General features: G+C 39.5%; 1 protein-coding gene across 1 annotated transcript in view; it reads right to left on the bottom strand.

Moving 5' to 3' along the window:
- ELP3 (elongator acetyltransferase complex subunit 3) overlaps positions 1–15,621 on the bottom strand; it is a 107,471-nt gene that overhangs the window by 78,603 nt on the left and 13,247 nt on the right. Inside the window, exons 4-7 of the mRNA XM_021072278.2 lie at positions 11,735–11,805; positions 9,735–9,798; positions 7,913–7,981; positions 4,586–4,740 (exon numbers count right to left, since the gene is read on the bottom strand). Of these exons, the coding sequence (XP_020927937.2) occupies positions 4,586–4,740; positions 7,913–7,981; positions 9,735–9,798; positions 11,735–11,805 (359 nt within the window). The remainder of the gene's footprint in view (positions 1–4,585; positions 4,741–7,912; positions 7,982–9,734; positions 9,799–11,734; positions 11,806–15,621) is intronic.

Here is a 15,621-nt window from a genome sequence, read left to right as displayed (position 1 = left end):
AGTAAAATAAATATGAAATCATCACCCTACATCTGAGAGGTGGGCCTCCCTGGGTAACCCAAACAGTTTTCATGAACACCCTCTGTGCAAGATAACTTAGAGAATAGCAAGTTAAATATATCTTCCAAAAATTTTGAAGAAAACATGTTCAAAAAACAGTATCTCTGGACTGCTCTTTATTTTGCAAAGATGTTAACATCTGAAAATACTGTTCTATGTCTCTAGTTCTAGTCTCTAGAAGCAAACAACTACTTCAAATTGTACAGTTTCTCTAAAAAACAAATATCGATTCTATTATAGGGGGTTGGCAGTAAACATTTACCTCAATGAAGCAAACATGATGCCACAAATCACCTTTTTGCAGATTATCTCATAAAAGTACAGAGACCAGGAGAAAAGAGCAAAACACGTCAATAGTGGGTTGGCAGGATTCAGTGTAACATTTATGGGTGGTTTTATGGCTCCCACAGTGTACTCTTATTACTTCCCAAGAGCCATTCATGAGATTTGTTGCAATGAAGACTCAAACCACATATAAATTTTTATCTGAAAGTAGAGTGTTTGTTGCCCTCTTGAGGCAAATTCAAGAACAGAAACAAAACAACGCTGGCTCTGCCTAGTCCATTACAGAAAGAGGCTTTCTTCTCCAAAGGGCTTTTTCTACACCCACATGATGATCTGAGGTTATAGGACAAAAGTCCACTTTCATCCCCAAAACATAATTTACCACTAGACACAGGACCATTTCTGTAAAAATAAGGCTAAAACCACACACAAAGAACAAAACAAAAACTTTTAAGTTTCAATTGGTGAAAATGTCAAACTAACCACATCCTAAAAATTCATTATGCAGATCTCCAGTTGGCCAAGCTCACATGACCCAGGGCTCCCAAACTATAGGCTGAATAGCATTGTGGCAAACTTTCAAGGGGGTTGGGGGCAGGAGAAGACCAAGATATTTATGGCTCAAATCCACTTAATGTGCAAGGTCTGCAACACGAAAACAGCTGCACTGAGAAAAGAATATATAATGCATAAGCACGGGTGGAAAGATGAGATGGTCCAAACACATTATCCTGAGAGGGAATTCTCAAGAGTTCAATGGTTTTCAGTCAGTAACCCTCCTAGGTACTATTGATGTCCTAATGTTATGGGGCTTTGAACTATTTAAGGCTGTTTTTCCTCCAACTGCACTTTATTCTAAGCTATCATCTGATTTTCAGTATTATTAGGAAGAATGAGCTGGATTACATCATTACTCTTCTAAAGTTTGACAGACTTCAGCATTTTACTAAGTATGACTCATATTCGTGAATGATCAAAGTTTTCAATGAGCAGTAAAAATATGGTCCCATCTCATCTTGTTACTAAAGCCCCTGCAGGATGGAGATCTCCCTGGCCAGCTGTTGCTCAAAGTCCAGATTCATGGACATAGAACTAACTTGTCGCATCCTCTAGTGGCAACCCAACAAAGCAGGCTGCTCCCACATATTCCCTCAGTTGTTGAATTCTACCCAGGCCTCCCAAACTACCCTCAAGATTTAGTTACACTTATGAAAAGGTCTCTCCATTTTTTTCAGTTTTATAAACCCAAAGGAGAGCAAAAGAAGTTAAGAAATAGGAGAAGGGAGAGCACAAAAAGATGCCCTTGTCCCTAATTCCAAGAGGCAGCTCTACCCAGGTCATAAGCTGTCAATATCTGGCCAACAGGCTGAACATTCAAAATGCATTCACACATTTGCTCATGGCTACTATGTGCCAAGAACTGTTTTAATTACAGGGTAATGAAAGCACCCTTATGTTCATTCAAAATTTGGTCCTACTTATTTCCCTACCAAAAACTCTCTAAGAGGGGTGCTATTTGAACAACCTTATAATTAGCTACATGGCCTTCTTCCCCAATATAAAAGAAAAGCCAGAGAAAAAGCCTGAAGGCACTAAGAGAGGGCATGCAAGAGAAAAGAAACCAGACTTCTCCCAGCATTTTGAAGCTCTGATGGTATACACACATACGTGCCCATACACACATGGATACATGCTCAGTACACCGGCCTGCATTATAGCGAAATGCAGGCTCTGAAAGCAAAGCTGACTGGGTTTCTCAGCCCAACTCTACCAACTGTGTACCTGGGGCAAAATGCTTAATCTCTCTGTGTCTTAGTGTGAAATAGGGATAATTTAAATATTTAACGCAAAGATTTCGTATGAGTATTAAATAAGTGAATACTTTTCACAATGCCCAGCACACTGTACACGGAACAAATATAAATGTCATTTCTCAAGTCCATTTCTCCTCAACTCTAATGCCCATGACCATTATCACTCTACCATCTCTTCCAGGTGTTTATATTAACACATGCATGTACACAAAAATGATGGCATCACACAGTAAAAACTGCCCTAAAAATTGCTTTTTCCATCCATATAGTCATAACAGCACTATCCACAGTAGCCAAGACACGGAAGCAACCTAAATGTCCATCAATAGATGAATGGATTAAGAAGATGTGGTATATATATGTACAATGGAACACTACTCAGCCATAAAAAAAGAACGAAATAATGACATTTGCAGCCACATGAATGCAACTAGAGATTCTCATACTAAATGAAGTCAAAAAGAGAAAGACAAATACCATGATATCACTAATACGTGGAATCTAAAATACACAAATGAACCTTTCTACAAAACAGAAACAGACTCACAGACATAGAGAAGAGATTTGTGGTTGCCAAGGGGGAGAGGAGAGAGAGTGGGAAGGACTGGGAGTTTGGGGTTAGCAGATGCAAATTATTACACTTAGAATGGATAAGCAATGAGGTCCTACTGCACAGTACAGGGAACTCTATCCAGTCTCTTGGGATAGACCATGATGTAAGATAATAAAAGAAAGGGATGATGGGTCACTTTGCTATACTGTGGAAGTTGACACAACACTGTCAATCACCTACACTTTAATTTAAAAAAAAGAATAAAAAAATTTTGTTCTTCATGTGGTATATCTTTGAGATCTGAAACTCTCCCGTACGGTGATCCTGTCTATTTGCATGGCTACAAACACCATCTATGAGCTGATAATCCCCAATTTTATACTGTCAGCCCAGACATCTCTGGCATAGCCCATGGACATCTCCACTTGAAAGTATCCTGGGTATTTCGAACTTGGGGAATCCAAAATAAGATTCTTGATTTTTCTCCCACAAATGTATTCTTCCGTCTTTTCCATCTCAGTGTACAGCACTGCCCTCGATCACGTCCTACAACCAAAGCCTGACAGCAGCAAGAACGACCTTCTTACTTACAGACCTGAACATGTCACTCTCCTGCTTAAAACCATTCACCTACTTCCGACAGCATTTCAAAACAGTTTTTAAGTCCTCAAGAGCATGCATGATCCAGCCCATACCTAACTTTTCGAGCTTACTTCATAACATCCACTCCCTTGTGTGCTGGGATCTAGCCACATTGGCTCCTCTCTGTTCCTGGAACACTTCAAGTTCTTCCTCATTTCAGTGTCTTTGTCTCATTTTTCCCTGAGCTTGGCCTGACTGAGTTCTCCTTAGCCTTCAAGTCTCAGCTTAAATACCACTTCATGGACAGAACCCATAGAACCATTCCATCACAGTAGTCTATCTCCATCATAGCATGCACTGTTTGTTATTTGCTGAACCAGTAGAATGTAAGCCTCATGAGGGCAAGGACAACATCCATCCTGTTCACTGTGTTGTTCCAATGTCCAGGCAGTGCAAGGTCCCTAGCGGGCCTTCAATTAATATTTAGTAAATAAGAGGGAATAGTATGTAGGAACTTAGCTAGGCATTCCTGAAATTTCTGACAATAAAACTACTTAAGACTTTCACTTTTTAAATCATAGAACTATATATGAAACTTGAGTATTCTTCTTACTAACAATTAAGATGTAAGATATTAAAAGAATGCGTAATTCTCTTCTGTTCTGTCAACTAGAATTTGAAATGAATAAATGATTCATTCAAAAAATAGTTATTAATAAAGCAATAATTATTAGATAACAGTCACTTGTTTTGTTGATTTGATAGCAGTCTTTCAGATTAAGAGCACCCCCAGTGCTCTTTAGGGTGAGCTCACCCAGCCCAATCAAAGCTACTCCTGCAGTTTAGGCCAGCCTACTAAGGCTGAAAAGATCTCGCAGTGATTCTATGAGAATACTAATGCCAATGACCCATATCACTTTTTAGAAACATAATCCCTCTCCTCACAAAACAAAAGTAACTATAAGAACTAGGACTGCATGAGAAGATGAATGTGAATTAAACTTATTATGGCAATCATTTTATGTCGCATGCGAAATCAAATCATTATGCTGTACGCCCTGAACTTACACAGTGCCTTGTGTCAATTATATCTCAAAAAATTGGGGAACAAATTTATTTAATCTTACAACACATGAAAAATATGCAAATAAAAAGAACGAAATCCTCTCCCCTCCCCATCCCAAAAGAACTGGGAATGTTGACACAGAGCAAAAGAAATTCTCATAAGCTGCTGCTCAGAGGATAAACTGACAACCACTGTGGAGAATATGATAAAATAAGCATTTCTTACTTGACTGCTTCATAAATATTGTTGGAGGTATGCCCTGATAAGGCATCATGTAGATTTCGAATAAAATAGTCTCTGTATTCTTCTGGAAGGGCCATAAATGTTCCACCCATCACAATAAATTCCACTTTATCCACACTGTGACCAAGTTGTTTTAACTGAAAGACATATAAATTCATTAGCCATTAGAAAGATACAGTCAACTACCCTAAGAGGGTATTGCAAATTTCTAATTTTACATCACCAATGTCTTCATCAGTATAGTTTAAAACTGAGAAGCAATTAGGAGTTTTCCGGCTTCCTCAACAGGTTAAGTATCCCGTGTTGTCACTGCTGTGGTGTGGCTTATATCCCTGGCCTGAGAGTTTCTGCATGTTGCAGGAGCGGACCAAAAAAAAAAAAAGAGAGAGAGAGAGAGAGAGAGAGAGAGAGAGACAGAAGTAATTAAACATATTAAGTGAATTCAATGGGATTAAAAAAAAAAAAAAAGACTCCAGGATATTAAAGAAAAATGATGATAGCTCAAATGAGGAAGATTAAGAATTAAAAGTAAGGAACAGGAAGTTTGATGTCAATACCTGCAAAGTTAAGTGAAAATTTAAAAAGACACAGAATATAAATTAGAGGGCAGTAAAGCAAATATAATAATACATAATAAACAAATATTTACTGATTATATATTTTATGCCAGACTTTGTGGTCAGCACTGGGGACAAAGAAGACTATTGTACGCAACATAATCAGGACTTGATGCAAATGAAAACAAACACGAGATCAGAAAGAAAAAGTGAGAAAGCAATTGTAAATGTTAAAAGTTTTTTTTTGTTTTTGTTTTTGTTTTTGTTTTTTGCTTTTTAGGGCCGCACTTATGGCATATGGAAGTTCCTGGGCTAGGGGTAGAATCGGAGCTGCAGCTGCCAGCCTACACCACAGCCACAGTGACACCAGATCTGAGCCACAACTATAAACTTCACCACAGCTCATGGCAAGGCTAGATCCTTAACCCACTGAGCGAGGACAGAGATGGAACCCGTATCCTCATGGATTCTAGTCAGATTCATTTCTGCTGTGCCACAAAGGGAACTCCCTAAAATGTTAAAATTTTAAATCAATTGTGAAGATTCTAGGCACAGGTGGCACTTCAGCCTGTTTGGGGGTGGGGGGAGTAGGAAAAGTCTGATAAAATCTGATATATGTTGTCTCCTCTACTTGGGGACAGAATGGTACAGATCTTTCAGTTTTTCAACTACAATAAGCTCAGATTCTAATTTTTAAAAACAAATATTTAAATTTCCTGCCATATCTTAGGCTTGGAAAAAACTAGGTCAGGTAGACTATAAATTATGAACTCCAATGTAAAGAGGATGTCCACATTTAATATAGGCAAAAAGTTACCTTTTTTTATATTTGTTTCTGAAAATAGTAAATAGCTTATACATACATACATCCTTATACATATGTAAATTGTTACACATTCATAAGCATACGTGCATGCATATGCATACACACGTAATATATATTTGTAAGAATGTGTACAAAGCTATCAACATTAAAATAATACTCTATACCTATGAGTGTTTACAAGGGATACATAACAATCTTCCTGGTAGTTTTTTCAAAATACCTTGCCTGGATCTTAAACCAGACTTAATCAGAACTCCAGAGGTGAAGATCTGGCATGCGTTTTGGGAAAGTCACTCAGGTGATCCCAGTACATTTACAGTTCAGAAAAGAATCACTGCTCTCTGCTGGTTTCTAAATCTTTCAAAACCATGCTCCTTTCTGATAAACATCAACATTCTGAACTCTACTGAAACATTTCAAATGAATTAAGTATCATGGCTAAAAACAAAAATGAACAATGGTCAGTTTAGAATCTATGTAGGCTCCTCCCAGGTTTGGTTGTCTCCTACCTGACAATCCTGACCCACATATGCTTAGGGAACAGTGACATGAAAATTAGAACTGGATGGTATTCACTAATAATTACAATTAAACACAGATGAAACTTATGACTATGGTATGTGCTACTTTCCCTCTGAGATGTTCTAGTTGCCCTACTAGAAACTGTAAAAACTACAGACAGTCCTCACGTTATTTTAAACTAGACAAGTTTATTTATTTTTTATTTTTTGTCTTTTTGCTATTTCTTTGGGCCGCTCCCGCGGCATATGGAGGTTCCCAGGCTAGGGGTCGAATCGGAGCTGTAGCCACCGGCCTATGCCAGAGCCACAGCAACGCAGGATCCGAGCCGCGTCTGCAACCTACACCACAGCTCAGGGCAACGCCGGATCCTTAACCCACTGAGCAAGGGCAGGGACCGAACCCGCAACCTCATGGTTCCTAGTCGGATTCGTTAACCACTGCGCCACGATGGGAACTCCTAAACTAGACAAGTTTAAAATAAAGTTGGGAAAAAGAAAATCTGTATTAAGTTCAGATTTCTTGAACAAGGCAAGACCATTTACACAGTACTTGTTTTCAATCGGTTATACTGAGGTATAATTACACACAATAAAACCTACTAACTTTAAGTGTACAAGTGAGTGAGTTTTTATAAATCCTTAGTTAGCACTGTGTAACCACCACCACAATTGTTATACTGAACAACTCCAGGAAGTTCTCGTTGTGTCTCAGTGGGTTAAGAACCTGACTAGTATCTATGAGGATGCAAGTTCAATCCCTGGCCTCGCTCAGTGGGTTAAGGATCTAGTGTTGCCATGAGCTATGGTGTAAGTCACAGACACAGTTCAGATCTGGCGTTGCTATGGCTGTGGTGCAGGCCAGCAGCTGTAGCTCCAATTCAACCCCTAGCCTGGGAACTTCCATATGCCATAGATGTGGCCCTAAAAAGTCAAAAAAAAAAAAAGAAAGAAAGAAAGAAAGAAAGAAAGAAAGAAAGAAAGAAAAGAAAAACTCCAAAACTCCCAAGTGTCCCTCATCCCACTATGCAGTTAATTCCCTATTCTTTCCCCAACAAAAGTCAGAGCAATTCTCACCTGCCTCTTGGAAGCTAAGATTTAATCCACCCACCTACTAAGACCTTCCACACAACCACATTCCATAAATTTCATACCATAAATAACTTTCTACAAATTGAAAGAACTTCAGAGAATAAAAAGCTTACAGAAAATAATACAGGCTTTAAAGGAAGCGGTGTTTTTGACCTTGGGAGGTACTGCAAAATAGTACCCCTCCCTCAGATAGGTATTAAAAACCTACAAAGGAGAGAAAGACTCTTTTAGTTCTTATTTCAGGTTCAACTCAAATCAAGCAATAATACCATCTAAGTATAAAAATCTAATTTTAAAATGCTTTTTAAAACCTCACCTGTTCTATTCGGTGTCTCGTCTGCAGATAAGGGTCATACCTGGCACGGATAGCTCGCATGGAGGTTGGCTAAGAAAAAAGAGAAACATTCTGTTATGCCTACACTGAATTAAAAATAAAAAGTAGTTTCAAAAGGGTTGTATTAAAAATAAAATTCTCTTGGGCTTTCTTCTTTCTCAGTCTTGTCAGGGTTCAAAATAAGGTCCTGCATAGCATCTGGAGGCCCGCACTCCCGCTGTCCTAAGTGTCTCAACAGCAGGCATCTTCTTGGATCATGTAAGTTACATCTTTGTGTAAACCCTGTAGAATGCCCAGGGCCACCAACTGGTTCTACTGCTCACAGACAGAGATGTGCACACATATTCAACAGGGTTACTTGATAAAATAACCTTTAAACCAGGTCATTAAATACAACATCGTTTGTAATGGCTTAACAAAAAGCCTTTATGCTATCACACAATGGAATAGTCTATGGCCATGAAACAATGCACTGATACAAAGAGTTCTTTAAGATACACTGTTAAGTGGGAAAGGCAAGGTGATTGGTTTTGACAGATTACCTTGGCATAAAAAGGTAGGATAAAGAATATGTTTGTGCTTTCCTATCTATAGAATATCTCTGAAGGGCTGAACAGGAAAGGGATGATATTGATTGTTCAGGGGGCTGGGAGCAGAAAAGGGGTGCTTAGGGGAGAGCAATGAAAGGCAATCTTTTCACTGAAAAATTCCTTTTTTTATTTTTTAAAAATGTGCACTATGAAAAAACAGGTAAGAAAATGAAAAACCACATATATGAAAAGAAAGTCACATGGCTTGCTGGCTGCTGGCCTCTTCTGAAGAGGCTGAATATTTCGAAGGCCTCTCACTGGCCTCCTGCTTCACTCTTGCCCCCTCTCCAATCCTGCCCCCCCTAGAGCCATCAAATAAATGATCTTCGAAGAACCTATACTGGGTGTATCACTCCCCTGCCTCACACCCCAATGGCCTCTCATGACCCCTATAACAAAACCTCAACTCTCTGCAGTGCTTACAACCCCTGTGTCATCTGTCTCCCCAGTTTCATTCTCCCCTTACATGCTCTGCTCCAGAGCACCCACCGTCACTCCCACCCCGGCTCCATGCTCTAGCTATTCTCTCTGCTGGGAATGCTCCTTCTTGATATTCTTGAAAGGCTCCTCCTTGTCACTGAGGGCTGTTTAAATGTCACCTCCTCAGACCATCCCTTCGTAAGCCACCAATGCTGAAATACACCTTATGTACCCGGGACTATACCTTACTTGACTTTACTTCCCTGCTTTGCATTTACCAGTGCCTGCTATTTCTTTCTTTGCTTCCTTACCCGTCTTACCCCCAGGATTAGAATGACAATTCCACAAGACCAGAGTCCTGACTTGTTTTTCATGGCTGTATGCAGGGCAATGTACTGCTGAGAAGCACAGAAGTCAAAGCCTAGCTCTGTCACTTATTAGGGATTGAGTTTCCAAGGCCAGCTGTGTAAGCCTTCTAGGCCTCAGTTTCCTTATGCACAAACTGGGAGAATGACAGCGTCACCCTTCAAAATGCCGCTATATGGTTTAAAGTTGTAAAGCACTGAGTACGGTGTTTGACATATAGCAATAACAGTAAGGGCTTATGAAAGTATTTCTCCAGTGACTACAGCAATATATGTAGACACTCAGCAAATACTCTGGTGAATGAATAACTTTTGTAATCAGGAAAAAAATTTAAAAATACAAAAATTTTAAAAGCCAGTACTTGTAAAAGCGCCCCATGGGTCAAGCATGGATGTAGCATGCCTCAGGACAGTGTCACATTACTTTACCTCATATCCAGTGTAAGACTGAGTCGAATACTCAAAATCTGAATCAGGTCCACCAGGGCAGTATCTGCCAATGCAACAAAAGGATGAAGATGTCAGATACAAAACTCAGTTCAACAGTCTAGTTCAAGTATCTACAGTCTCCATAAAATCGTGATTGAACCAGTTTCATTTTCAAATCCTAACTGAAGAGTCTACCTTTGCAATATCTGCAATAGTACACTATTTCAGCCATTTTCAGAATATTGCAGTCACTATTTATTTATTTATGTAATTTTATTTTTTGGCTGCCCTGTGGCATATGGAGTTCCTGGGCCAAGGATCAGATCTGAGCTGCTCTTGCGACCTATGTAGCAGTTGCTGCAACACTGGATCCTTAACCCACTGCGCCTCACAGGGGATCGAACCTGCATCTCAGCACTCCAGAGATGCTGCTGATCCTGGTGTGCCACAGCAGGAACTCCAATTTTTATTTTATTTTTTGCCCACGCTCACAGCATGTGGAAAGTCCCAGGCCAGGGACTGAACCCATGCCACAGCAGTGACAACATCAAATCCTTAACTGCTAGGCCACCAGGAAACTCCCAAGTCACCATTATTTTACAAGTATAAGCTTCTGGGGACAAATAACAGGGCTCAAGTTTTCCTAAATTTGGATCAATACCCATGGTGATTACCCTTAAGAAAATCTTTCTCCCAATCAACCTTCTCATCTGGAATCATACATGTTAATTTTTAATCATACAAATTAATCATACATACTAATTTTTCCAATTATCTAAATTAAAAAATATTTACAAGGATTACTTTTTATTTTGACACTTTTCTGATCCAAATTCACTTTAAACTGCTGACATATGGAATTTAGGCAGCTCCTATGTCCATGTTTCATTCATCAAGTTTAACAGAAAATCTACTGCTTTGAGTTTTGTAACCTATATTTTTTTGATCCATGCATTTAATTTATTTATTTTTAAACACTTTTTCACATTCTCAGCTTTAAAAAAATTTTTTATGAGTACTACTGGTTTACAATGCTGTGCCTATTTCTACTGCACAGAAAGTGACCAAGTCATACATACATATACATTCCCTTTCTTATATTATCTTCCATCATGGTCTATCCCAAGAGACTGAATATAGTTTCCCGTGCTATACAGTAGGATCTCATTGCTTATCCATTTTAAATGTAATCGTTTGCATCTACCAACTCCAAACTCCCAGTCCAACCTATGTATCTTTTAGTGTATACTGTAACAAAAGAAAATCTTTATATTTCATTTTTATAGCATTGAAATATTAGGAGTTCCCTTCCCATCCTGGCTCAGTAGAAATGAATCCAACTAGGAACTGTGAGGCTGTGGGTTCAATCCCTGGCCTCGCTCAGTGGGTTAAGGATCCAGCATTGCCATGAGCTGTGATGTAGGTCACCAACACGGCTCGGATCTGGCGTGGCTGTGGCTGTGGTATAGGCCAGCAGCTTTAGCTCCTATTAGACCCCTAGCCTGGCAACCTCCACATGCCGCGGGTGCAGCCCTAAAAAGCAAATGCAAAAAAAAAATATCCTATTATTAGGAGTTCCCATTGTGGCTCAGCAGAAACAAATCTGACCGGCATACATAAGGATGTGGGTTCAATCCCTGCCCTCGCTCAGTGGGTTAAGGATCGAGTGTTGCCCTGAGCTGTGGTGTAGGTCGCAGACTTGGCTCGGATCTGGTGGAGCTGTGGCCAGAGGCTACAGCCCTGATAGGCTGCCTCTGGCCTGTGAACCTACATATGCCGTGGGTGCTGCCCTAAAAAGACCAAAAAAAAAAAAAAAAAAAAAAAAAAAGGAAAAGAAATATCCTATTAACGGCTGCTTGTTTCAAAGAACTAACTTATGACTCTATTAAGTCAAAGTTTTAAATATTACCAGCATGCACTGATTTGATCAATCAAGGCTCTAGGGGACTTACTGGTTCCATAAAGACACATACACAGCTGATCAAAACCATCATACTCACACACATATATTTCCCGTAAAACTGATGTGTGGACATCTGTGGGGCTTGCACATGACAGCCACAACAGCAATCTATAAAGGAAAGATTAATAAAAAACAATTATGAAATAAGTCACACAAAATTCTGGAGAGTGGCTATCTCTCAGAAAGTGGGAGAGGACGGAGTTCCCGTCATGGCGCAGTGGTTAACGAATCCGACTAGGAACCATGAGGTTGCGGGTTCGATCCCTGCCCTTGCTCAGTGGGTTAACGATCCGGCGTTGCCGTGAGCTGTGGTGTAGGTTGCAGACACGGCTCGGATCCCGCATTGCTGTGGCTCTGGCGTAGGCCGGTGGCTACAGCTCCGATTCAACCCCTAGCCTGGGAACCTCCATATGCTGCGGGAGCGGCCCAAGAAATGGCAAAAAGACAAAAAAAAAAAAAAAAAAGAAAGGAAGTGGGAGAGGAATGCAAACAGAAGGAGGCACACAAAGGGGTTCAAAGGGTAATGCTGTAATTTTTTAACTGAGCTGTGAGTACAAGGGTGATCTCTTTCCAATATTGTTAATCTTGAAGATTAATGTTGTTAATGTCAAAATGTACATATACATTGTATACACTGGTTTGTATTACATTTTACAATAAACTAAGTGCAAAGTAAGACACTAATTTTTGAGGTCATGGTGATTTTTATTCTTCCTTGCTGTGTCTGATTGGTTTTACTAAAATAGCTTACAAGAAACAAATTACTTTATATCTAAACCTAACCTTTTTTATTCAAACTCCTCCCACTAGACCATGATATTTAGCGTAGAGACTATGTAACTAGTTGGAGCCAGACTTCAGAGTGTGTGCAAGATATTCTCAGAGAAATCTCTCAGAACCCAAAAGGGGTAAGAAGAGCATCTCCTTGTGAAAGCAGGTGATGGCGGAGTTACAAGATTGGTTACATATGGGAGCAGCTGGTCAAATAAGGGTGTGCATTAAGATGAATGCAAGCCAGGTTTCTTACTGTCAGAGAAAAAAGTTATGAAAATGGAAAAAAACTAAAATGAACTCTGTGGGCTGGATGAAATTAAAGGTACTATTGAAGAATCACAGTTTTAAATATATACATAGACATATATATATACACAAATAAATAGATGCAAATGTGTTACATAAATGTGTATGCACACATGTATGCACATATACATATATATTTCCTAGCCTGGTCCACTGAGAGAGTCTGGGAGCATGCTGACATCCCTGAGCACGTTTAGCACTCAGATCTTTATTTCCTTTTTTTTTTTTTTTTTTTTGTCTTTTGTCTTTTGTTGTTGTTGTTGCTATTTCTTGGGCCGCTCCCGCGGTATATGGAGGTTCCCAGGCTAGGGGTTGAATCGGAGCTGTAGCCACCGGCCTACGCCAGAGCCACAGCAATGCGGGATCCGAGCCGTGTCTGCAACCTACACCACAGCTCACGGCAACGCCGGATCGTTAACCCACTGAGCAAGGGCAGGGACCGAACCTGCAACCTCATGGTTCCTAGTCGGATTCGTTAACCACTGCGCCACGACGGGAACTCCAGATCTTTATCTCTAAATACCCCTCTGCATGAAAAGAAACCAGGGCTCCTTGAAGAAACTGCTGATTCCAGGTCTGGGGCAATGAAAGTACAAGATAAGCCTGAAACATTTTATTATGACAGAAAGCTAGAAACTGCTCAAAGAATGATGAGGACATTTTAAAAAGAAACAGAAATGAGCATGAAAGGGTCCCACTGGTCAAAAGCGGGGGAAATTTGCACATCAAAAAAAAAAAAAATACGAACAGATTACAACCCACCAAATAGGTAAAACCATTGATCCATTCATACAAATGAATGAGGAAATCGGAAGTCTGATAAGAGGATATTTACAAAGCGTCAAAGTATTTCAAAACAGAAAATTTCTCATTTACAAAGTGGAAAAGAATAACTAACTACAAAAGGGATGCCTGGTAGACATCGCCTTAATCAGAATGTCCTGTGAGGACAACAAACTACGCACCACCCAACAAGGTATGAGAAGAACTCAGTATCACTTCTGTGATGTTCCTGTCAAAAATGCAAACTTGAATCTAATTAGGAGGAAACATCTGATTAAACCAAATCCAGATAAATGCTACAAAATGACTTGCCTGAAATCTTTAAAAGTATTAAGGTAGCAAAGTCAAGGAGAGACAGAGAAAGTGTCCAGACTGAAGAGACATGACAACTAAACACCACAAGTGATTCTGAACCGGGTCCTGTAGGGTTGTTATTGAAACAGCTGTTGAAACTTGAATGAGGTCTGAGGATTAGATAGTGATAGGGTATCAGTGCTAAATTCCTGATTTTGATGGCTGTACTGTGGTGATGAAGAAAATGTCCTTGTTTGCAGGAAATACACACTCTAGTATTCAAAGGCATCGCCTTTGCAACTGACTCTCAAATGTTTCTGGGAGAAAGGGTTCTTTGTACTGGATTTTCAACTTTTCTATAAGTCTGTGATTGTTTTTCATAACAAAAATTATTAAAATTTAAATCATTAAATAGCAATCTAGAGAAATTCTAAAATAATCTGCAGATCTGAATTAACAACTACAATTTTCAAACAAATGCTCTTATTTAAAACGAGACAAAACCACACATACCACTCACCGATGAGGTCAATCTAATTTCCCAACCTTTCACTGAGGGTCTACTACATAGGCCAGGTTCTGAGACACACAGAGCAGGTGGGTCCCAAGACTACAAAAATATGACTGCACTGCCTCTGTCCTCTGAAATCCTACCACCTAGCAGGGGATAAAGGCACAAGAGAAATAGGGTTTTTCAAAACCACATGGTAAGAAGCATGTAGAAAATACTAGGCTACCCAGAGAAGGCAATTAATTAGCCTGACCAAGGGAGTTAGGGACGCTTTCCTAAGGAGCTGATAGCCTTGCTGAGTAAGGGTTAACTAAGCTAAGAAGGCAGGGGGTAGTGTGGACTGGGGAAGCAATGTCCTGTGGCTTTCAAACATTTTTTAAGTGGTAGAATGCCCCTTTCAAGTAATGTTTTACTTGAAACCTCAATTTATAGAGGAGAGAAAAGCAATAGCCCTGGGTGAAGCAGAGATGGAACCTGCTCCCATGGCTTCCCTATTATTCCCTACAGCAGCTCCTAAAAAACATGTAAGGATCATGTAGTTTTCTAAGATACAGCTTAAAAATTACCAATAAGGTAGAAAAAGCAATGACTTTGGAGTCAGCCAGAGAGAGGAAGCTTTGAATCTCTTCTCTGCCTCTGTGTATTTTCCGACTTTGTAAAGTGAAGACAATACTACCTATTCTCAAAACCATTTTCAGGATTTAATTTGAAAACACAGCAGCACAGTGGCCAGGCTCCAGTAGGTGGGCAACACATGGTAGCTACTGTTGTAATTAATGATACTAATCATGATGTTCAAACAAAAAACCCAAATACAAACAACTCAAAGTGGATCATCGACCTAAACGTACATGCAAAACTTAAAAGCTTCTAGAAGATAACATAGGAGACCATTTAGGTGATTCTGGGTTTTGAGATGAGTTTTTAGATACAACACCAAAAATGCAAACCATGAAAGAAAAAGTTGCTAAGTTGGGCTACTTTAAAACTTGAAAGTTCTGCTCTGAGAAAGATACTAAAAAGACATGCCGCAGACTGGGAGAAAATATTTACAGAACACATGTCTGATAAAAAATATGTATCTTACAAATATTAAAACCAAAAAACCTCTTAAATCTTCACAATAAAAAACCCAAACAACCCAATTAAGAATAGCACAAAAGATCTGAACAGATACCTCATCAAAGACAACATACAGGAGGCAAAAATAAGTACATGAGAATGGGAGTTCCCGTTGTGGCGCAGCAGAAATGACT

Source organism: Sus scrofa, chromosome 14 (genome assembly GCF_054392235.1).
Source record: "Sus scrofa isolate SSC_HxYL_T2T_F1_AM1 chromosome 14, Sscrofa_HxYL_maternal_Yorkshire_Landrace_v2.0, whole genome shotgun sequence".
Classification (NCBI taxonomy): Eukaryota; Metazoa; Chordata; class Mammalia; order Artiodactyla; family Suidae; genus Sus; species Sus scrofa.
This window is presented reverse-complemented; position numbering and strand designations above follow the sequence as displayed.